Source organism: Crocodylus siamensis, chromosome 12, assembly GCF_052110815.1.
Source record: "Crocodylus siamensis isolate JL-2025a chromosome 12, ASM5211081v1, whole genome shotgun sequence".
In the NCBI taxonomy this organism is placed as follows: Eukaryota; Metazoa; Chordata; order Crocodylia; family Crocodylidae; genus Crocodylus; species Crocodylus siamensis.
The window spans coordinates 31413200-31434552 of record NC_143406.1 but is presented as its reverse complement, the minus strand read 5'-3'; the positions used below and the strand labels follow the sequence as shown (position 1 = coordinate 31434552).

The window sequence follows — 21353 nt, the reverse complement described above, 5'->3', positions numbered from 1 at the left end:
TTCCACCCCCACTTTCTGTAATTCCAGATTTCAGTTAACAAAACTGTCCAATCTCTATCACCATCTAGCTTTTAAGGGTCCTAACTTCTTTGCGAAGACAGACATTTTATATTAAACCTAATCTATTATTCTCTATTTCTTGATGTGCTGTATTGCTGTGTACAAAAGGGAGCGGCATCAGCTGAAAGTCACAGTGACTTTTTCTAGAGTATTTACACCCAAACCGGTGTCCTTACACCTGCCTCACTGCCCCGCTTTAAAGGCGTTGTAATGCTAGGATGAGGGAGTCAGGCAAGTGACTACAACGCTCACTCCTTTCACCCTAAAAAGGAGGTTGCGAAGCAGGCGACAACTGGAAGGCATCGCGGCTTGCCCTCCCTTCAGGCGCGCTGCTCTTCTCCGTGCGCTCCCGTCGCCTTCCTCCACGCAGGCAGTGGGGTGCCGCCGCGGGTTCCCGGGCGCGGCGGAAGAGCGTGCAGGCCGCAGGTGATGCCACGCTCCCGCCTCCCGGGCCCCTCGAGGTCGGGCGGGCGAGAAGGCCGTGGGGGCGCAAGCGCGGCCGCCGTGTCTCCGCCCCTCTGCGCGGCGGGTCCGCAGGCGCCGCTCGGGGCCGGGCCGGGCCGGGCCCTGGGAGACATGTCGCCGCCGCCGGGGCCCAGGGCGGCCGGTGGGGTGAGTGCGGCTGCGCCCTCTGCCCGGGGCTCGGCTGCGGCGCGGTTCACGGCCTCCCCGGCGCGGGGGCGGGGATCTGCGAGGCGGTTGTGGCGCCTGGGCTCCGCAAGCAGCGGGGAGGGCGCGGCCGGGCGGAAACTCGCTGCCGCGTGTTGTTCCGGTAACGTTTGGGCTTGTCCGTCACAGGAACCCGCCGCGGGCCGCATCCGCGGGCGAAGAAGCGCAGGGGGGCCGCTCCCGGGCTCCGGATGCTGGCCGGGTAAGTGCCTGCCTGCGCCTGCTGCTTCTCGGGCCGAGGCAGGCTCCGGGAGCGGGGCCTGCCGAGCTCGGCACGGGAGCACCCGAGACAGAGCAAGACCGCTGGTGCTTTGGAGAGACAAAGGAGATAAGCCCGCACCTTTGCCTCTTCAAAGAGTGAGGGAAGAGAGGAGTGGTAACCAGACAGGCTGTTTGAGGCCTGTTCCTTCTCTAGAAATGGGACCTTTCAGAAAGTAATGGCAGTTGCAAAACAAAACCATTTTGCCTGCTCTGATTCTGCATTGGCCCTCATCGTTTCTACGTAGTCACAAGCGATGGGTGTGCTCGACAGCACCGTCACCAGCGTTCCCTATTGCTGTGTAGTTTCCGCACTTAGGATTGCTGTAGTAATGCTTTTATTTTGAAATGTCTGTTTTATTTCCTGAAACGCTCATAGATCTTTCCTACTGAGGTTAAGTTTAGCGGGGACTCAATGTGAGAATAAGCTTTTGGTGGTTTTTGTTGGCGAGACGGTAGGAAACTATAGTTGTATCCAGGAGCACTGTGATCAACTAATTCCTGCTGGGGGAGCCAGTTCAGGTTCCCATTCTTCATTCATGGGTACAGGCCAGCTGCCACACAGGACCCCACTGAATCAAGGAGTCTGCTTCTGCAGAGCAGGTTTGGGGCTTTGCAAGATGAAAATGGGTAGAATAACTTAGGTCTAGATTATGCCAACTGGTGGTATCTTCGGTTAAAATTAAACCTGTATTGATTTTTGGCTTAGTGAGTTAGTGTTTTAACTATTTATTAAATGTTGATAAATATACATGGTCTCAGCACATGCTTATTGAGACTTTTAAAAATTATTTCACATCAAATTAACTAAGGAAAAGTTATCGTTCTGTTTACATTTAAAACTTGCATTTGAGTTGTTTGTAGTAGTTGTATTTTTGCAGGAAGGTGGTGCTACTAATGCTATAGTTGTCCATTAGATAAATGATTAACTGGAGGGGAGGATTAGAAAGTGTCTGTCTTATATTCTTGCTTTATTGCATCTAATATTTTTGTGACTATTGTTTGGTGTTGCTAGGGAGTAAAATAATGGCTTCTTGCATTGTTTTGCAGAATTATTAACACTTTACATGATTTAAGCACTTGGAGAGACGGCTTTCTAATCACCTGAAAAAAGGGGAAATGGAGGAAGATGTGACTTTAGAAACTGAAGCTGAGAAAGAAAAAGTTAGATCAAATGCTGCTCCCAAGATCAACCGCCAGATTTCAGTTACTGAATTTTCTTGCCACTGCTGTTATGATATTCTGATCAATCCCACTACCTTGAACTGTGGGCATAGTTTCTGTAGACACTGCTTAGCCTTCTGGTGGTTGTCTTCTAAAAAGAATGAATGTCCAGAATGCAGAGAAAAATGGGAAGGATTCCCCAAGGTCAACATCCTCCTCAGGTGATTTTAATATATTTTTTCTGAATTTCCTAAAGCAAAGAGATGTGCATATATCCTTTTTGTTGAGTTACTTGCTGCAGCTTTTCAAAATTTCTCTGTCTGAGCTTTCTTGCAGTCGTATTAAAACTTTCAGTCCCTCATACTTGGTAATTGTTCTGAACTGTTCACATACTTATTTCCGAGAGGAGCTCTGACTTTTCTTCCCTTTTTAGATTGTTTAATTCCTTTGAGGGAGGTAATCATAATACCTGCTATATTCTCTTGCATACGACGTGTCCCCAGATAAGACACACAACTTGTTTTTGGAAGGCAGAATATAGGGGGGAAAAGATGTGTTCATAAGTCATGGCCAACTGTGTGGTGTAGAGCAAGTCCTTTGGGAAACACAGAATATCTATGAAATGTGCATCCCAGGAGATAGTCTGGGTGAACCACCAGGAACTTCCAGGACTAGGCCTCAGATCCTTGCAAGGACACTAGCAAAAACTGTTACTACTTTACTGTAAACCGTTCTTTATAGAAGTTCCTGTAAATAATCAAGTAAGGTCTCAACACCATCAAAATGCTATAAACTGCATACAGCCCTGAGGTATCTCAGTTGCAGATTCAGGTACAACCTACAGTGCTTGGCCTTAGTGTGGCTATAAGACCCTTTGCCTTTTCTGTTTCAGCCATCTTGGCAGCATTTAGCACAGTGCTTGCTTCTGTCCCTCTATGTTTATATTCCAGGGGGAAAAAATCAAATTCCCTGCTTAAGATATGCGTCCATTTTGGAGGGCTGATTTGTGGAAGAGGGGGACATTTGGTATGTGAGCAAATATGGTGATTATCTTTTCAGAAATAATACTGATCATTCCAAAATCAGGTTAAAAGTGGGTGGGTCTATACGAGGCACTTCAAACACGATAGACTAATTCTACTGTGCATTAGCATAGCAGGAAAACCCATGCTAATGTGCAGTAGATTTAGTCTACTGCACATTAACATCACAAAAAGACTATTTGCAGTAGCACTGATTACATCACATAAAGTTAGTATCTGTCATTACAGGTACTAAACTTAATGTGTCATAATTACAGCACATCAGTGAACATGTAGATGCGCCCAGTGAGTTCTTAAGACTCTTGGGGAATTTTTTTTGTCTTGAAATAGAACAGAGCTAAATATTCATGTTTATGTCATTGTCTTGAATTGTATTTATGTTTTGGTACTTTGTTTTCAGAATTAAAATTGTCTGAAATGTATTACGTTTTATTCTTTTGATAAAAGTTTTGCTCCTGAGATTGGTCAATAACTGCTCAAAACCTGTTAGGAGTCCTCTAAAAAGTATATCCCAACCCTCTAAATGCAGTAGTGTGTATTTGTTTAAACTTTAATTTTTTTGCTTTGTATTCCTGTATAGCAACGCTAGCTTGACTTTAGCTATTATTTGTGAAATGCTTGTATTAGTGTTTAATCATTGTTTATTTCCAAAACTTGTTTCATTCCAAGTTTACCCTCTCAAAGAAGTGAGGAAAACAGGGTTCTAGAGGAGAGTTCCAGTTCTGGATATCAATAAGTTCAGACAACTTATCACAAAGTGACTGATAAGTATTCTTTTTCTTTCCCCTAGGGATGCTATTGAAAAGCTATTTCCCGATGTCACTAAACAGAGAAAAGAAGACATTCAGCAAAATAGTGAGATAACTCGCAGTCTGACAGCCTTTCAGAAATATGGGAATGATCAGATTCCTACAGCAGCAAATGCAGTAAGAACTAATCCTCGAAGAGGGGGCTTTTTCTCAGGAGTTCTGACAGCTTTAACCTGTGTGGCAGTAAGTATTTCATATTCTATTTCCAAATATGGGAAAACAATAGTTTCATAGTTTCTAGGGTCGGAAGGGACCTGAGCAGATTATCTAGTCCAACCCCCTGCCATGGCAGGAAAGAACGCTGGGGTCAAATGACCCCAGCAAGATGTTCATCTAACCTCCTCTTAAACACCCCCAGGGTAGAAGCCTGCACCACTTCTCTTGGAAGCTGGTTCCAGATCCTAGCCGCCCTGACTGTGAAGTAGCGCCTCCTGATATCTAACCTAAACCTACCCTCTGCCGTTATTCCTGGTCCCTCCTGGCGGTGCTCGGGGGAACAGTGACTCCCCCAATGCCTGCTGATCCCCCCTGACTAGTTTATAACAGGCCACAAGATCCCCCCCCAGCCTTCTCTTTTGGAGGCTGAACAGGTTCAGGTCCCGTAGCCTGTCCTCATAGGGCCTGCCCTGTTGTCCCCTGATCATACGAGTGGCCTCCTCTGGACCCTCTCCATGCTGTCCACATCCCTCTTGAAGTGCGGTGCCCAGAACTGGATGCAGTACTCCAGCTGCGGCCTGACCAGTGCCGCATAGAGGGGGGAGGATCACCTCCTTGGACCTGCTCGAGATGCATCTGGATGCATGACAAGGTACGGTTGGCCTTCCTCACTGCCTCCCCACACTACTGGCCCATGTTCACCTTGGAGTCAGTGATGACTCCTCCAAGATCCTTTTCTGCCTCTGTGCTGACAAGAGGGGAGTTCCCCAACCTGTAGGTATGGCGCTGGTTGTTCCTCCCGAGGTGCATCATCTTGCACTTGTCTGTGTTGAAACCCATCCTATTCTTGTCCGCCCACCCTTGTAACCTGTCTAGGTCTGATTGTAGCCTGTTGCATCCTTCCAGTGTGCCCATGTCCCCCCACATCTTAGTGTCATCAGCAAATTTGAACAGGGTGCTTTTTACCCCCTCATCCAAATCACTGATGAAGATGTTGAAGAGCATGGGCCCGAGGACTGAGCCTTGCGGAACCCCACTGCCCACGTCCTTCCAGGTTGAGAAGGATCCATCTACTACCACCCTCTGGGTGCGGCCCTCCAGCCAGTTGGCAACCCATTTGACTGTGTGGGTGTCTACACCACAGTCCCCTAGTTTCTTAATGAGAACGGGGTGAGAGACAGTGTCAAAAGCCTTCTGGAAGTCCAGGAAGACTATATCCACTGCTACCCCTGCATCTAATGATCTGGTGATCTGATTGTGAAAGGCCACCAGGTTGGTCTGACAGGACCTGCCACTGCTGAACCCGTGTTGGTTGCCCCTAAGCATGCAGTCCCCAGCTGGCCCCTCCTGGATGTGTGCCAGCATAATTTCCTTGAACAGCTTGCCCAGGATCGAGGTAAGACTAACCGGCCTGTAGTTTCCCGGGTCCTCCTTCCTGCCGTTTTTGAAGATGGGGACCACGTTGGCCCTCTGCCAGTCCTCCGGTACCTCACCAGAGCACCACGAGTGCTCGTAAAGTTGTGCCAGGGGACTGGCAATGACCTCGGCCAGTTCCTTTAGAACTCTAGGGTGGAGATAATCCGGGCCAGCTGACTTGAATACGTCCAACCCCTCCAGAAGCTCCCTAACTAAATCCTTGCTAACCCGTGGCCCAGGTGTGCCTCCCCCAGGGCCCGAGGGGGGTCCAGCAGGGAGGTGGCTGTTCTGGTCCCTACTTAGGAAGACGGAGGCAAAGAAATCGTTAAACATGTTAGCTTTGCTGTCTGGTGTGACGACCAAGTTTCCCATGGCGTCCTGCAACGGCCCCACATTACCCGGGACCTTCTTTTTACCCCCGTTTAAAGGGTATAAATTACGATTTTGGTTCAGCATTTGTTTGCTGGAACTCCTACACAAATTTTTGGGGACAAGTGAGCATTGGTACTGGCTCTTGGTCAGCAAGCAGAGGTGGTAAACTCTGGGTGAACTTGCAATAGGTGATGTTTTGTTGCCTTTCATCAAAGAGGAAACTTAAGGCAGAATTCTCATTTCATAGCTAATGTATACATTATACTTTTAAAAGATTTCTTGGCCATTTTGCAGGTGGTTTTATTAGTTTATCACTGGAGCAGCAGAGAATTTGAAGATGATCTTCTTGTCCACAAGCCTGTTGCTAAATGGACTACTGAGGAGGTGATTCTTTGGCTGGAACAGCTGGGTCCGTGGGCTTCCCATTACAAGGAGAGATTTGTATTGGAGAGGGTGAATGGAAGGTGAGAAATACAATCTTAGCTCTTAGCCATAACCACAGCAGTCTGTTCAGCAGTTTAATTTCCACTCTTCTAGGTCTGCATTGTGGCCTACAACACTGGGTTTACAGGGAGGCAAAATCTTTTTTTTCAATTTAGATATCTACAGAGTGCTCCAAATTTTTTTTCAAATCTGGAGCACTTCAGTGCCATGCAAAAAAGCATGGCTGTCCCCTGCATTCCCCAGCCAAAGCACTTCAGATTCATTGTGAAGGCAGAGGGTGGCAGTGCTGTTCAGCCAATGTGTGCAAAAAGGGGTTGCTTGGGGCATCCACCAGTCCACAGTGTTCTAGCTGTGGGGGGGAGTGGAATGGGTTGGAGAGTAGAGTGAGCAGCCAGGAGCCTCCAAAGCCATAGACTTATGGAAGGAATCCATCTCTCTGAGTCTCCTCTAGTCCCTACTCTAAGACCTGTTTGCATCTTTTTTAAACAGTCACAATTAAACCATTTAACTGACGATCATGGATTTATATTGGCCACCTCTAGATATCAGAAGGCAGTTTTGTTGCTTTGTGTGACTTAAAACTGTTCCTCAGATACAGGGATAAAATAAAGGAAGATCTTAATTTCAAGCTTCTCAGTGATACAAGACAATGTGAAGTGTGTAAAAGTTGCATGAACTGTGTAGGTAAAAGCATTTGGTATTAATGCTATCATCTTTTATAATTATATGCAGAGACTAGATATCAGGTTATTAATTGTTTAAAGTAGAAGTGATCTGTCAGTATTTACCCTTTCAAATCTTTTTTTGTAGACTACTCCTTACGCTAACAGATGAGGAGCTCACAAAGGCTCCTTATAATATCCAGAACAATAGCCATAGAAAAGCTATTCTAATGGAACTGGAACAAGTCAAAACATTAGGAGTTAAACCACCACAGAACCTATGGGAATACAAGGTAGATTTTATAAAAGAGAAGCCTATCATCTGGAGTAGATATTTTAACAAATCCTTTTAAGAAAATTAAATGCATGCATAATTTTTTAAAAGTTCTAAATGTCTAAATGTGCACACGAGGGCCAGTGTACATGAAAAGAATGTATGAAACATTCTGCTCTATGGTATGAAGGTAGTGTTCAGTAGTAAAGAGTACTGTTCTATGATGCATAACTGAAGTCTAGAAAATACAAAACTGAGAAGATTGCAAAGCAGGGGGGGATAATTTGGGTAAAAACTGCTTAGTGTAACATTTTGTGTATAGGTCAATGTTGTAAATAATGATCTCAGTTATAATCGTGTAAAGTCTTTATTTAAAAAATAGAAAAGCTTACTGGAAAAGTCTAAGCCCCCTGTCCCTGTGTCCCCACCATAGGTTTGTTTCATTCGTTACTAATTTTTTTGTTTATATTTCAGGCAGTAAATCCAGGGAAATCATTGTTTTTGCTGTATGCACTAAAGAGCTCTCCGAGACTTAGTCTGTTGTATCTATACTTGTTTGATTACACTGAAACATTTTTACCTTTCATCCATACAATATGTCCTGTGCAAGAAGATGAACATGAAGATATCATCACAAAACTATTAGTAGGTGTTCAAAGTATTTAACTATTGTTTATCTGTAGTTTACATTGTAGGTTAGATTAACAGTTCAAAGATTCATATCATTCCTCTTTTTATTTTTTATATTCTTTCTTTTTTTTTTCTTGAGCTGTGGAGACCAGAACTGTACATAGTATTCAAGATGTGGGTACACCATGGATTTGTATGATGGCATTCTCTGTTTTGTTTTCAGATCTCTTCTTAATGATGCTCAGCGCTTTTTTGGTCACTGTTGCATATTGAGTCGAAGCTTTTAGAGAACTACCTACAGTGACTCCAGTGTATCTTTTCTTGAGTTGTAACAGCTAGTTCAGGACCCAACATTGTGTATATATAGTTGAGGTTTTTTTTCCTTTGATCCTAAAACTTGTGATTACCCTCATTTAAAAATATAAACCTTAATCGGGATTAGTGAACTCACTGCAATAAGAGCACTATGGTGATAGATGTACATGTTTAAACATCACATACGTTGATTATACCCTTACACGCATCCCTTTAGTTTTCCTATTGGAAAGCTCCTGGTTGTTTTTTTTTTAAGCTACTTAGAAAAATATCTTGCTTTGTCAAGTATAACTGAAAGTGAGAAAAAGATTTCCTTTATAGTTTCCCCCCCAAAAAAATTATCTAAGGGGAAAGGAAAGCATGACTAAATCTAATTTAGAAGAAAAATATATTTTAAAATTGTAGATTATTTGAAATCGTGGCACTAATATAATTTATTTAAAATATTGTAACTAATACTTAACAAAAGTTTTAAAGAAGGGACGCTACTGAGTCAGTGTTTGAAGTGCCAGACCAGACTTGGACAGTAGTGGCTTTTTCATCTGGGGCAGAGTAATATCTTTATTTTAGTTGAAGTTGTCAGGAAAATTTGTGAGAGAGAACTTTTTTTCATTCAAAGCATGAAAAACAAGATGTTTGAGAGCTACACATTCTAAAATCTTGAAGATGCTGACAAGCAATAATTGGTACAATTCATAAATGCTTCCTTTGTTTAAAAAACAAAATTTTTATTGGATAATAATTTTCTTTAGCATCAAGTATATTTTAAGCTAATTCTTTGTTAACTAACTTATAAACTTTTTGTGGACTTCCACTTGTTGCTGGATGCATCACAAGAAAATATTTGCCTTATAAATAGGAGTTTCATCATTTTACCACTTTCTCAAAAACGTAAATTAAGACTCTAAATAGGTGCATTATATATGGAAATAGTGTCATATCTAGCAAAAACTCCTAAAATATTAGCAGCCTTATATGCACTAGTGTGTTTTTATTCTGTTTTGTTTATTTATACTTAAATAGTCCTAAAACAAGATTCAATCTTTACTTTTTATTGTTTTTAAAGTAGAGAACAGAACCTTTTATTTAAAATTGTTAGCCTTTATCAATGAATTCTGGTGGGATATCTGCCCAATACTAAGGTAAATGTCATAGAAAAAGGACACGTTTTCTCTAAACAACAACAGTATGCCTTTGAAATAGCTAGAGCCACTCCCAGTTAAGGTTATATTTTCATTGTCCCTTTCCATCTCTTGAAGCAGAAAAAGATCTCCAAATTGACTAGAATTTTTGAGCTACTCAGACAAGCTGCCCTAAGACTGGGGCCTGGGGAAAAAAAGGGTGGTTACATAAGAAAATAATTCCTATGTCCCAGTTCTGAGAACAGTCTTCTGCTAGTTCATGTCAGTCTTTAGATACTTTGTGCAGCCGTGTTGAAGGTACAGGTCTAGGTACTACCCTGCCTATTCTTGTCACCCTGCCCTTGTTCTCCAGCTTTGTGCATAAGATCTGTCATTTACTGGGTTATGCCACTGGTCTGCTTAGCCCACTATCTTACACAACCCCCTACAGTAGCAGTTCTCAAACTTTTGTAGATTCATGGTATACCTCTAAATTTTTTTAAATTTAGCAACATCCCCAATTGAGAACCACTTTTATGTTGCCTTAACTTACCTCAGTGTTTCTCAACTGGAGTGCTGAAGTTACTGCAACCGGGTAGAACTGCCCTATGCACCTCTTACCAGTAGAAGCATGGTGGAATCAGACTGGGAGAGCCTGCAGCAAGAGTAGGTGTACCTGACTGCTTTAGCTTTACCGGCTGCGCACTGAGGTGCACAGGGCAGTTCCACCTGGCTGCAGCAGCCCAGAGCAGCATGCTGCAGCACCCCAGTTGAGAACCACTGCCATACTACCTTAGCTTGGTGCATGGTTCAGTTCAAAAGCAATGTTCGGTGAACTTGCTCCTGAACTATATAGCAAGTCTGTACTAAAATGTGCCAGTGGCAGTTTGGATTTTTTTTTTAAATCCAGAGGCTTGAACATCTACATTTTGATGTTAATGGGGGGACTGAATACCACCTTTATGTGGCGAAATGCCGGGCTAGCGGCTCCGGCACCGCTTAGGGGAGCCGCGGGCTTTGCGGAGTTGTGCGAGCGCGCGGCTTGTGGGGCGGAATTGAGGTAGCTTTTAGTCGCCCTCGAGGTTTGCCGAGTTGGCACAAGTAGACGACTTAGAGTAAGTTGTTAGTGTCTCTTAATTTATAGGGTGTCCGTTGGTTCACGGGGTTCCAGAGCCAGCCCTTGCGTTCCAACAGTGGAGCTAGTCCAAAGCTAGGTGTGGCTGCCGGCTCCTTAAGTCCCAGAACTGGTCAACGGCTCATGAATGGGAAATACAAAGCAATACTGTAACATGGTGAATCATTGTCAGTTGTCGGATTTTTGAGGCCTTTGTTTTCGTTGGGATACGCCCAGGCGGGGAGGCTGAGAACCGGTCTGCAGGGTGATCAGGCCCACAGAGTTTTCCAGTTGTCGTCTCTGCTGCTTCTTGCTTTTTTTGCCTCTTTTATAGATGTTTGTTGGACTGCCTCTATGACACTAACTATCATATATAGAGATAGGATAATTTTCTTTTACATAATTATTGCTAGGCAGACTTTCTACATAAGTTTCATTTGTGCAGAAATGACACTTCTAAATAAGAAATGAAATTTACAGAATGCACATGTGTAGCTTAATGCCAGTGGAGAAAAGTACAAAGCGTTCACTTTGATTAACAGTCGACTTCAAGGTTACATAAATGTGAGAGTGCCGCGCGGCAGTTATACAGAAAAGAAAAAATAATATAAAGTCTTTGCTAAAAACTATAAGATAGTTGCACTTTACAGGATGCTATTTCTAAAGGTGCTGACCCATGGGCAAACCTGTGGTCAAACTTCACGTCCCTGGTCCAAAGAATTTATGGGTTCAATCTTATTGGTAATCTACTTCCCTCCCTCTCCCCCACCCCCAACACAACTTCAGCCTAAAAATGGTTAAAAAAGAAATGAGGCGGATGTCAGTAATAGTAACTTTTTCTAGCAATGCAGTATTTTTCTCACATAAAGGACAAACGCTTTCCTCCAAAATCAGCCACTCAAAAGTAGGGCATGTGTTTTTTAAGCAGGGAGTTTGCTTGGAAAGAAAAAAGGCTGAAAACACTGTGCATACTTCGCAGCTGCCAAGATGGTGGAGCCCAGTGTTAACCCTCTCACATAAGCATACCTGTTGGCTTAGCAGTGTAGCTTGTACCCAAAGCAGCAGATGAGCTGCCAGTAGTATTTTGAAGAGGCATGTAATGTGGAAACAACACTTTATTTATGCAACTTACATAAAGTACTACTTAAAGTAAAGAACTAGCAGTCTTGTTACTGGCCTTGGATGGATCTGGGGCTTGACCCTGTATGCAGTAGGGTAAATCCTCCTGGGAGCATAGTGTCCAGGAAGTACGGCTTTCCAGGAGACTGTCTGGATGAGGCAGCTTACATTAAGATTTTCCTGGTGCCATACTTCCTGGACACTATGTTCCTTGGGGTACTTCCTCCTATGTCACACAGCAAGCTATGATTGTAAAAAAAAAAAAAATTCCCTACATTTTACCTTCCAAAAACAAGGTATGTTTTATTTGGGGGATATGTCATGTGTGAGAAAATAACAGTAACTTCATAACTGAACAAGTAATTAATGGAGAGAAGTGCTTTTTAAAAAAAACAAAAACAATTTGTAGTTATAAAGCAATGAAAAGTGGACTAAACCAGTACTTGAACTGCTTGGTATGAAATTAATTCGTAGCTTTATTTTTAATTTAGGACCGTACAGATCCTACTTGGAAACAGTGGAGAGAATTCATTGTTAAGTACTTATTTTTGCCATACCAATTAATAGCTGAATTTGCCTGGGATTGGCTTGAGGTGCACTATTGGACATCAAGATTTATAATTGTCAATGCCATGCTGCTCTCTGTTCTGGAATTATTTTCATTTTGGAAGCTCTGGTCAAGAAGGAAACTGAAGTAAGTCTCAAGTATGTGTCTGGAATAAGTATGTGGCTGGGATAAGTAACTTGAAAGTTGCTTACTGAAAATAAGTATGTTGAAATAACTCCACTAAAGTTCCCAAGTATAAAAGAATCTGAATCTGTCTATACTTTAGTACCTGCATTAGTATTTATTCATATTAAAGTTAGTAATGTGTAACCAGTGTTTTTCCTAAAAGCACTTAAATTAAATTCTAATTGGTAAAATACCTAATTCTGAGTACCACATAGTTAGCTAATTCCTGTTAAGTTTTTTAGCTGTTTAATGCTTAACATGTTCCAGGTCAGGAGCTGCACTTTCTGGGAATCTGATTAAATTGCTGGACAGTTGGTAAGAGTGCTAGGTGACTTATTACATTTAATTAAAATAAACAGTGACTATATGGTATATGTTGCACTGTTAGCTATTAAAAACAGGAACAAATCCTCTAGAAGTCAAAGATTTCCACTCTAAGATGCTTCTCTTGCTCTCTCTCTCAGGACTATTCCTCATAGAATGTGGAGCCACTTCTGGAAAGTGTCTACCCAGGGACTTTTTGTTGCCATCTTTTGGCCCTTTATTCCTCAGTTTGTCTGCAACTGTTTATTTTACTGGGCTCTGTACTTTAATCCAATTATAAATATTGATCTTGTGGTAAAAGAAATAAGACGTCTGGAAACATAAGTGCAATGATCAGTGTTAAGACTTTCTTCAGAAGTCAATATCTGAGCCATTTTGATGTCTGAAGTCTGACATTTGAAAGAGAAATATTGCTTCTTTTCCTTCCTTAATGCAGTGTGGAAAGTGCTGATTTTTGTTAATTAAAAAAAATGCCTTAAGGTAAGTCACTTTCATGCAGGGGGTACCATAACTATAAAGGTAGACTTTGTCTTAGGTCGCTTTGCCGTAATAGAGAAGGACATTATTCTTTTATGGGCTGGTTTAAAATAGCTGAAGACTTGTTTTTGGTTAGGGGACTCGATTGTTTTCTACTCCAGTATCTGAGAAATGTATTTGTCATATTCTTGGATAGGACCTTTACCTTCTACTCTCTAAGTTAGTGAGCTGTACTATTTATAACTTAACATTCCCTTGGAGGTAGAAGGAACAGTGCGCTGAAGCTTATGTATGACAGAGTGAGCTGCTGATTTCATTAATGGGTCCGATATTGAAGTATATCAGGTTTAGACTTGGTTTCACATACTAAGATGCTTCAGTCAAATGCACAAATCTGTCACAGTGTTTATTCAGTTATTTCTTCTGTTTCAGCCATAGACAGCAGAAAGGGTTTTCTTTGCTTTCCAAATCTTTTAATTAAGCTGTATTATTCAGGCATGCTAGATTTTATCAAGAGCTGTCTTAATTTCTGAAACAACTTTGAAGAGAGAGCACTATCAAATAAACTAAATTCAGGTACTACCATTAAAATATTAATTTGGTAAAGTGACCTAATACTGTAAACTCTTCCTAGTGTGATCTGTTGATGTACTAAGAACTCTTTCTGTAAATACTTACTGAATGAAAAGTGATTTTTGTATAAACAAGAGATCTATCATTTGGTGTTTGAGTGAAACAAAAGTAACATCCATCTTAAAATGCTACGAATTGCATCTTGGTGACTTTTTTTCCCATTTGTATCATATGAACGTTTTTTAAAAATTAGATAAAAAAAATAAAGATGTTTTCTAAAGCTAGTCCTCTTTCCTTTCGCCGAAACCCTATGCTGCAGGGCACTGGGGTGTGCCTGCTTCTTTAAGGCAGGGGTTGTCAGTGGGGGTACCCCCAGAGGTATGTGTATTTTGGAAGGCTGCTACCCCACGCTGCTGGCTTACAGGGCCTCATAGGTGCTGTGCTGCTGCCACTCTGCTGCTTGCTACACCCCCCCCCGGGGGTACACTTGTTAAAAAAGAGGAAACCCAGGGGCACATGTATTAAAAAAGGTTGAAAGCTCGTGCTTTAGGAGAGCAAGCAGCCTGAGAGGCCACTTGCAAGTGATATAGGGATCTAATTAGAGATTCAGCTGATAGGAAAAGGGCTCATGCCTGAGCTATATAAGCCACAACTGCCAGGAAGAGGCTGCCAAACCAGGGCAGGTATTGGAAGTGAGGAGCTTCTGGCAGCAGGGCTCCCAAGGGGACTTGAACTTAAGTAAATAACCCTGCCCAGTGCAAGTGGGAACAGGCAAGTCACCTGGGCAGAGGAAGACTGAGTTTTACAGGCTAGCAGGCTTTGTTTTAGGCTAAACCCAGAGTGAGTTTGGGGTGTCTGCCAGAGATGCTTCGGGTTTTTTTATTTAAGGGGCCGGCGGGGGGGGAGAAGTTATCCTCAAGTACTGCTGTGGCAGGCTTAGGGGTGACTTAGAGAACCAGTAACACAGGAACCCACAGTTGGGAGCGTGCAGCCCAGTGGGGGATCCAGAAACCTAGGGCAAGGCCGAGACCCAGATTAGAGTCTCGAAGGCCCAATGGGGATAAGTCGGACTCCAAGAGCCCAGAGATGGGGCTGTATGGAGGACCTTCCCTTGGAAGTTGGTTCCAGCTCGTAGCTGTGCTGACAGTAAAGTAGTGCCTCCTCATATCTAGCCTGAATCTACTTGCGGTCAACTTATGGCTGTTGTTCCTCGTTACTCCCAGTAGTGCTCGGGGGAACAGGGACTCTCCCATTGCCTGCTGGTCCCCCTTGGCAAGTTTATAGGCAGCCACCAGATCCCCTCTCAACCTTCTCTTGTGGAGGCTGAACAGGTTCAGGTCCCTGAGCCTCTCCTCGTAGGGCCTGCCCTGCTGCCCCCAATCATGCAAGTGGCCCTCTTCTGGACCCTCCTGAAGTGCAGCACCCAGAACTGGATGCAGTACTCCAACTGCAGCCTGGCCAGTGTTGTATAGATGGGGAGGATCACCTCCTTGGACTTGCTTGTGATGCATCTATGGGTGCATGACAAAGTGCGGTTAGCCTTCCTGACCGCGTCCTCACATTGGCAGCCCATGTTCATCTTGGAATCAATAGTGATTCCAAGATCCTTCTCTGTCTCTGTGTTGATTAGAAGGGAGTTCCCCAGCCTGTAGGTATGCTGCTGGTTCTTCCTCCCCAGGTGCAACGTGTCCATATTGAAACACATGCTATTTTCGTCCACTCACCTCTGTAACCTGTCAAGATCTAGTTGTAGCCTGTCCTTCTCTTCTAGCATGCTCACTTCTCCCTGCATCTCAAGTGTCATCTGCAAACTCGAATGAGGTGCTTTTCACCCCCTCACCCAAGTTGCCAATGAAGATATTGAACGGTGCGGGCCCAAGGACTGAGCCCTGGGGAACCCCACTGCCCACATCCCTCCAGGTCAAAAATGACCCATCCACCACCACTCTCTGGGTGCGGCCTTCCAGCCAATTTGCGACCCATCTGGCTGTGTAGGTGTCGACACCACAGATGCCTAATTTTTTAATGAGGATGGGGTGAGAGACCGTGTCGAAGGCCTTCCTAAAGTCCAGGAAGACTACGTCCACCGTGACACCTGTGTCCAAGGCTTTTGTGACCTGTTCATAGAAGGCCACCAGGTTGGTTTGACAGGACCTGCCTCTAATGAACCTGTGTTGATTGCCCCTAAGCATAAACTCCCCTGCTGGTCCCTTGCAGATGTGCACCTGGATAATTTTCTCAAAGTGCTTCCCCAGGACCACAACGGGGCTATAGTTTCTTGGGTCCTCTTTCTACCTAGCAGCAAGGCCTAACCAGCCCTGCCCCCACAAGCAGAAACCCCTGCCTAGCCGAGGCTTCTGGCCTGGGACCATGGGGCTGTTCCTGCTTCCCGGCGTCAAAGGGAAATACAGCCCTTAACAGCTTGCCAAAACTCAGTAAGTGACCTTCTGCCCGAAATAACTGCCCTCCCCTTTACTAGATCCCAATGTCTTGTCTTGGGAATGTGAGCATGATAAAGCAATACAGCTGACAAAACTGCTTGTAGAGAACAAAGTAGTAAAACTGGCACTTGAAGCCAAGGAACCATCAGGTTAACATTCTGCTGCTTCTTGAGGTAATATAATTTTAGAGTATTAGAAACATCTGGTAAAAATTATATTCAATATTCAGTTGTTAAAAGTTGCTACTCTGCTATTATAACTTTAACCACTAGATTCGTTTTTACTCTATGCTTTATAATAGATACAGGCATTAGTATGCCTTAGAAAAAGAATGACCACCACTAACCGAAGAAAAGTTTGTTGTTCAAAAACATATACAGTGGTATTCAATATCAGTAAGGTAACAGTACGCTAATCTTTACATTTAGGTTCTCTCTCGCCACATTTGAAGTCTGGCCAGAAAATATATTTTGAATTATAAGGGGCTTTAGCAAAACACTTAGCAGCCTTACTGTCACATTTGCACATTATTTCTTGACATTCGTCCTCTGAGTCTGGAAGAGAACGAAAAGAATTTTAATGAGGTGAAATAATTACAGGGCATCAAGTGTTCAGAAAATTGTTCTGAGTTGTTGTATTAGTTTTTAACAAGGAAACTGATTTCTTCCTTCTTCTCATCTTTAAGGGTTGAAGTGAAATATTTACTATGCTTAATCTAAATCAATGTTCTCCCAAATCTGATAGGCCATCCTGAACACCAGCTGATAAGGTATCCTGACAAATGAGTTATTTTGGAAGGAATTATGACAATGACATAAGATAATTTAGCACAAAATATCATCAATGCAGAGAAGCCAAGAACCTTTAAGTAGTAACTTTAAACAGAGATGAGGACAGGGGGGGAATAGCTTTAACAAATATTTAATAACTCTGATTGTATAGAGAAGTGTGCGTGGTGGCTGCGTACAACAGTAATGACATTAATAAGCCATGATGATGAAGTGATGTAAAACTGAAGGAAAAAAAAAATTATTTCTCTTCCAGCCCAAATACTTTGTCTAAATATATTGAGAAAATATTTTTATCCTGAAGTTTACCACATGTGGTATTAGAGTAGTGTTTCTATCATTTCTAAACTTACTACTTTGCTCTATTGGTCACATCTGAATAACAGTTTTATTTCCTATATTTCATATTTTTTATGGCTCTCCATCAACTTTTTTAGCTGAGGGAAAATTGTGCCTCTTCAGAGAAGGAAATCTGAACAGTATAAATTGGTTCCATTCTTCCTCTTGGAGGTATGTTAAGGCCTAGGATCAGAAGCTCTAATACTCTTGTGTATTTGAAGAATTTGTATAAAGAGCGTTTTTGTTAAACAGCTGTTCTTCTTTATATGTATATTTTAACCTATGAATCCTACTGGCTTCCAGCTCCAAGTTCTGTAAAACACTGCGCACTAGACCTGTGCAAGTAGGCAGCTATTCAATCCGGATTCGGATCTGGCTGCTTCGGATGCCAGGGATCCGATCTGGAGCTCCAGACTGGGTTTCTGCTCCAAACCACTTCAGAAAGCCTAACGAAGCCAGTGCTTCAATCCGGACATGGTGCTTAGGACACCGAAGCATCCAAAGCTTCTCCAGATCTGAAGCACAGTCCGAAGCCTCACACAGCCCTACTGTGCACACATGGTTGAGCTTATCAGAAGTATGCTTGATCTCATCAGCAAGCCTTCTTACTAATCCTGTTACTGGTAGCCAGTTATAAACCTCTGCTTCTATTAATTTCTTATCAGTAAAAAATATGTCCAGAAAAGGTATATTGAGTCTTCCACCTACCATGATGTGACTCAATGGAAGCCTTGGCAAGCTGAAGGAAATACTATTTCTGTTTGTTTTGGAGAGAAAAAGACTCTCTGTTTATTGGAAAGCAAGTATTAAAAAGGTGGATCATTGGTGGTAATCAGCTGACTGACTGACCTTGTTTTGTCCAAGGGAAATGCATGTTTTCCTATCATCTCTTTCACTTGGCCAAGCTTAGGGCTAAAATACTAAATTCTCAGGGGGGTTGTTTCCAGTTTTTTTCCCCCAAGGTTGGCCTGACATTTTAATGTAGGAAATGGGTGCTTTATCAGTTTCACAACCTCTGGCAAAATGCATAAGCAAGTTACTTTATTCTTAATTTTACATTTTCATGTCTTTTCCCTGTCTATCCATCCCCACCTCTTAAATTAGACGTAGGTTTCCATGCATAGTACAGCAATTAATAAACTATATGAATTAAACTCTACCTGGGAGCCCTCTTTCCCCATTAACTTTCAGGAAAGCAACTTAGAACCAAATAGGGAATTTAGTAGTTGAGGTGAAAGGTGGTGCACGAAAGGATTCTTTTCTTAAGAAATGAGCCTAAAGAAAGGGAGAGGTAGTGATAACTGTTCCGGATATTTATTGCTGAAGTTTCAGATGAATTGTAATCTTGTTTTTATTTGTATATTGTAAGATGAATTTCAAAATACTTAACACTTCTGAGCCTGCTGTTGATAGTGTTTTCTTGGTGTAGACTGTACTCTGACCACAGCAGCATAACAGTGTGGCTGTAGAGCAGTGGGGGCCAACCTTTTCAGCAGGCATGCCACAAATTAGCCCAGCACACTCTACGTGACACTCTGATTCCTTTCCCCTACCTAATCTGCTGTTCTGCTTTCTTCCCTGTGCTCCCTGCCCAATTTGCTGTTTTGCTTTGCTTTCTGCCCTATCTGCCACCGTGCTGTCTGTCCTTTCTCTGAGCTGCCACATGCCATGCAGACAGAGGCCACTGAAGCCACTTTGTGGCACCCGTGCTATAGGTTGGCCACCCTTGCTCTACAGTATAACTAAGAGTGGGGGGAGGGGAGGGGGAGTGGTTGTGTGGAGGGGAGGTGATTTATTGCTTTATGGAAAGAGCATTTAGTGTACCCATCTATGCATCAATACTAAACTAGCATTTGCTTCATATGCTTATAATTAGCACTGGAGGGGGAATTATCCCTAACCGTCATAGAGGGATTTTCTGGCAAAACTAAATGCATACAGTTTATTTTGGCAAAAATTCTTCAGTTTGTCATTCAGAAAAAGTGGTGTAAGTTATACTGTCAAAACTGCTGCTGCTGCCATAATGTAAGCTGCCCTTGCTTTAGGGCTTTGGTAGTAGATCAGCAGAAAATCTTTATATGGGGTCCCTCACTTTAAAGCTATGCTTAACTTGAATCTCCGAAGCAAAAACTTCAGGATAAACAGGAACAAATTTTGAGGGAATTACAGGTATAAATAAGTAGCAAATGAAGATGACAGGTGACTAAATAGTGCTTTTAACATTGAATGCTCACTGTTAACGGCAGTAGATCTAAATAAGAAATAAGTACTCACCACACACAGCAGACTTATCATTGCATTCCCAGTAATAGTGCCCTGTCTTGGGTTGGCAGCCTGCTTGCTCTGCTTTACTATAGCAGCAGTCATGCTTAAAGCAACACCTGAGAGCAACAAAAAATGGACTTGTCAAATGTTGTTACACAAAGTAAATGCAGTCATGTTACCTGTAGTACTGAAGCTAGGACCTAATGTTCTGATGCAAAAAATCCTTTGATTTTATAAACTGCTCACAGTTGTCTTTTACGTTCCCTACAGTTAAAATGCTTGATTGTTCCATAGCAGCTTTTATTTAAAAATGTTGAAGCCCTACAGTCTAACCTGCCCATCACCCTTGTGATATAGATGAGTATTCCTATATACTTTGAAAGTAGAGAAGTTACAGAAATATTAGGGGTGCCTATACACATGGGGGGGGGTATTCCTGGAGAACCGCTCTAATTAAAATGCCTCACCATCATGTATATTAAGCCCTTGTAGGTTTAAAATGGCCATGGGACATTTATTTAAACCTCATTCAACGGCCATTTTTAAATGCGGGGGGACTTAGTGAACCCGTGCTGGAGCATTCTAATTAGAACAGGAGCAGGCAATTATTTCGGGTGGAGGGCTGCTTACTGAGTTTTGGCAAGCCATCAAGGGCCACATGACAGGCAGCCATGGGCAGATAAATATTAATTTTCTAAATTTTTTAGGGGCCCCATGGGCCAGACAGAATGGCCTGTTGGGCCACATCTGGCCTGCAGGCCGCATTTTGCCCACCCCCAAATAAGAACAAAGCAGCACGTTTATAGGCAACCTAGGTTACTTGTCCATAGTTTCACAGGTAGAGATAGGTGGGCAAAAAACATAGTCCAGAAAGTCACGGTTCTTAGACCATGTTATTTCCCAGGGCTAGAGAATCTACTGTTTCCACATTTATATAAATGTTATGAAATATAAATATGTCTGTACCTATGCACTGATACAGACTGGTGACTGACTGGCTAAGCAGCAACTCTGCAGAAAAAGACCTAGGGTTACAGTAGACAATAAGCTGAATATGAACCAACAGTGTGCCCTTGCTACCAAGAAAGCTAACGGCATCCTGGGCTGCATTGGTAGGAGTGTCACCAGCAGGTCAAGGGAAGTGATTTTTCCCCTCTATTCAGCACTGCCAGGGCCACACCTGGAGTACTGTGTTCAGTTTTGGGCCCCCACTACAGAAAGGATGTGAATGAGTTGGAGAGAGTCCTGCAGAAGGCAGCAAAAATGGTTAGAGGGCTGGGGCACATGACTTCTGAGGACAGGCTCAGGGAACTGGTCTTATTTAGTCTGGACAAGAGAAGACCAAGGAGGGATTTAATAGCAGCCTTCAACTACGTGAAGGGTGGTTCCAAAGAGGATGAAGCTAGACCAGGGGTGGGCAATTATTTTGGGTAGAGGGCCCCTTACCGAGTTTTGCCAAGCTGTTGAGGGCCACATGGGTAGCCCCGCCCCATGACAGGTGCCCTGCCCCCTGTTCGCCATCTTGGGACCAGAAGTCCCTAACCTCTGACCCTTGCCACTGGAAGTCTCTCCCCGTGCCCCTGAAAGTACTTCTTTGGAGAAGAGGGTTTACCATCTTAGGGAGAAGGGGAGAGCCAGGGCTTCACTCCCCGCTGGGCTGAGCTACATGAGGCTGTGCACCCCTCAGAGTGCAGCCCTGGCTCTACTCTGCCTTCCACCGTGAGGCTGCTTTGAAACTCAAAACTTTTCAAAAATTTCAAAACATTTTGACTGCCCTCATTTTGTTT

The 21353-nt window shown here is 43.1% G+C and overlaps 1 protein-coding gene across 1 annotated transcript; it reads left to right on the top strand.

Moving 5' to 3' along the window:
- The first annotated feature begins 514 nt into the window (after positions 1-514).
- Positions 515-14013, top strand: BFAR (bifunctional apoptosis regulator). The gene is made up of 9 exons (XM_090024045.1): positions 515-672; positions 859-931; positions 2038-2372; positions 3985-4186; positions 6242-6411; positions 7202-7346; positions 7802-7972; positions 12118-12320; positions 12824-14013. Exons 3-9 carry the CDS (start codon positions 2107-2109, stop codon positions 13005-13007), a joined length of 1341 nt encoding a protein of 446 aa, XP_089880171.1. The 5' UTR covers positions 515-672; positions 859-931; positions 2038-2106; the 3' UTR covers positions 13008-14013.
- Positions 14014-21353: the final 7340 nt, after the last annotated feature.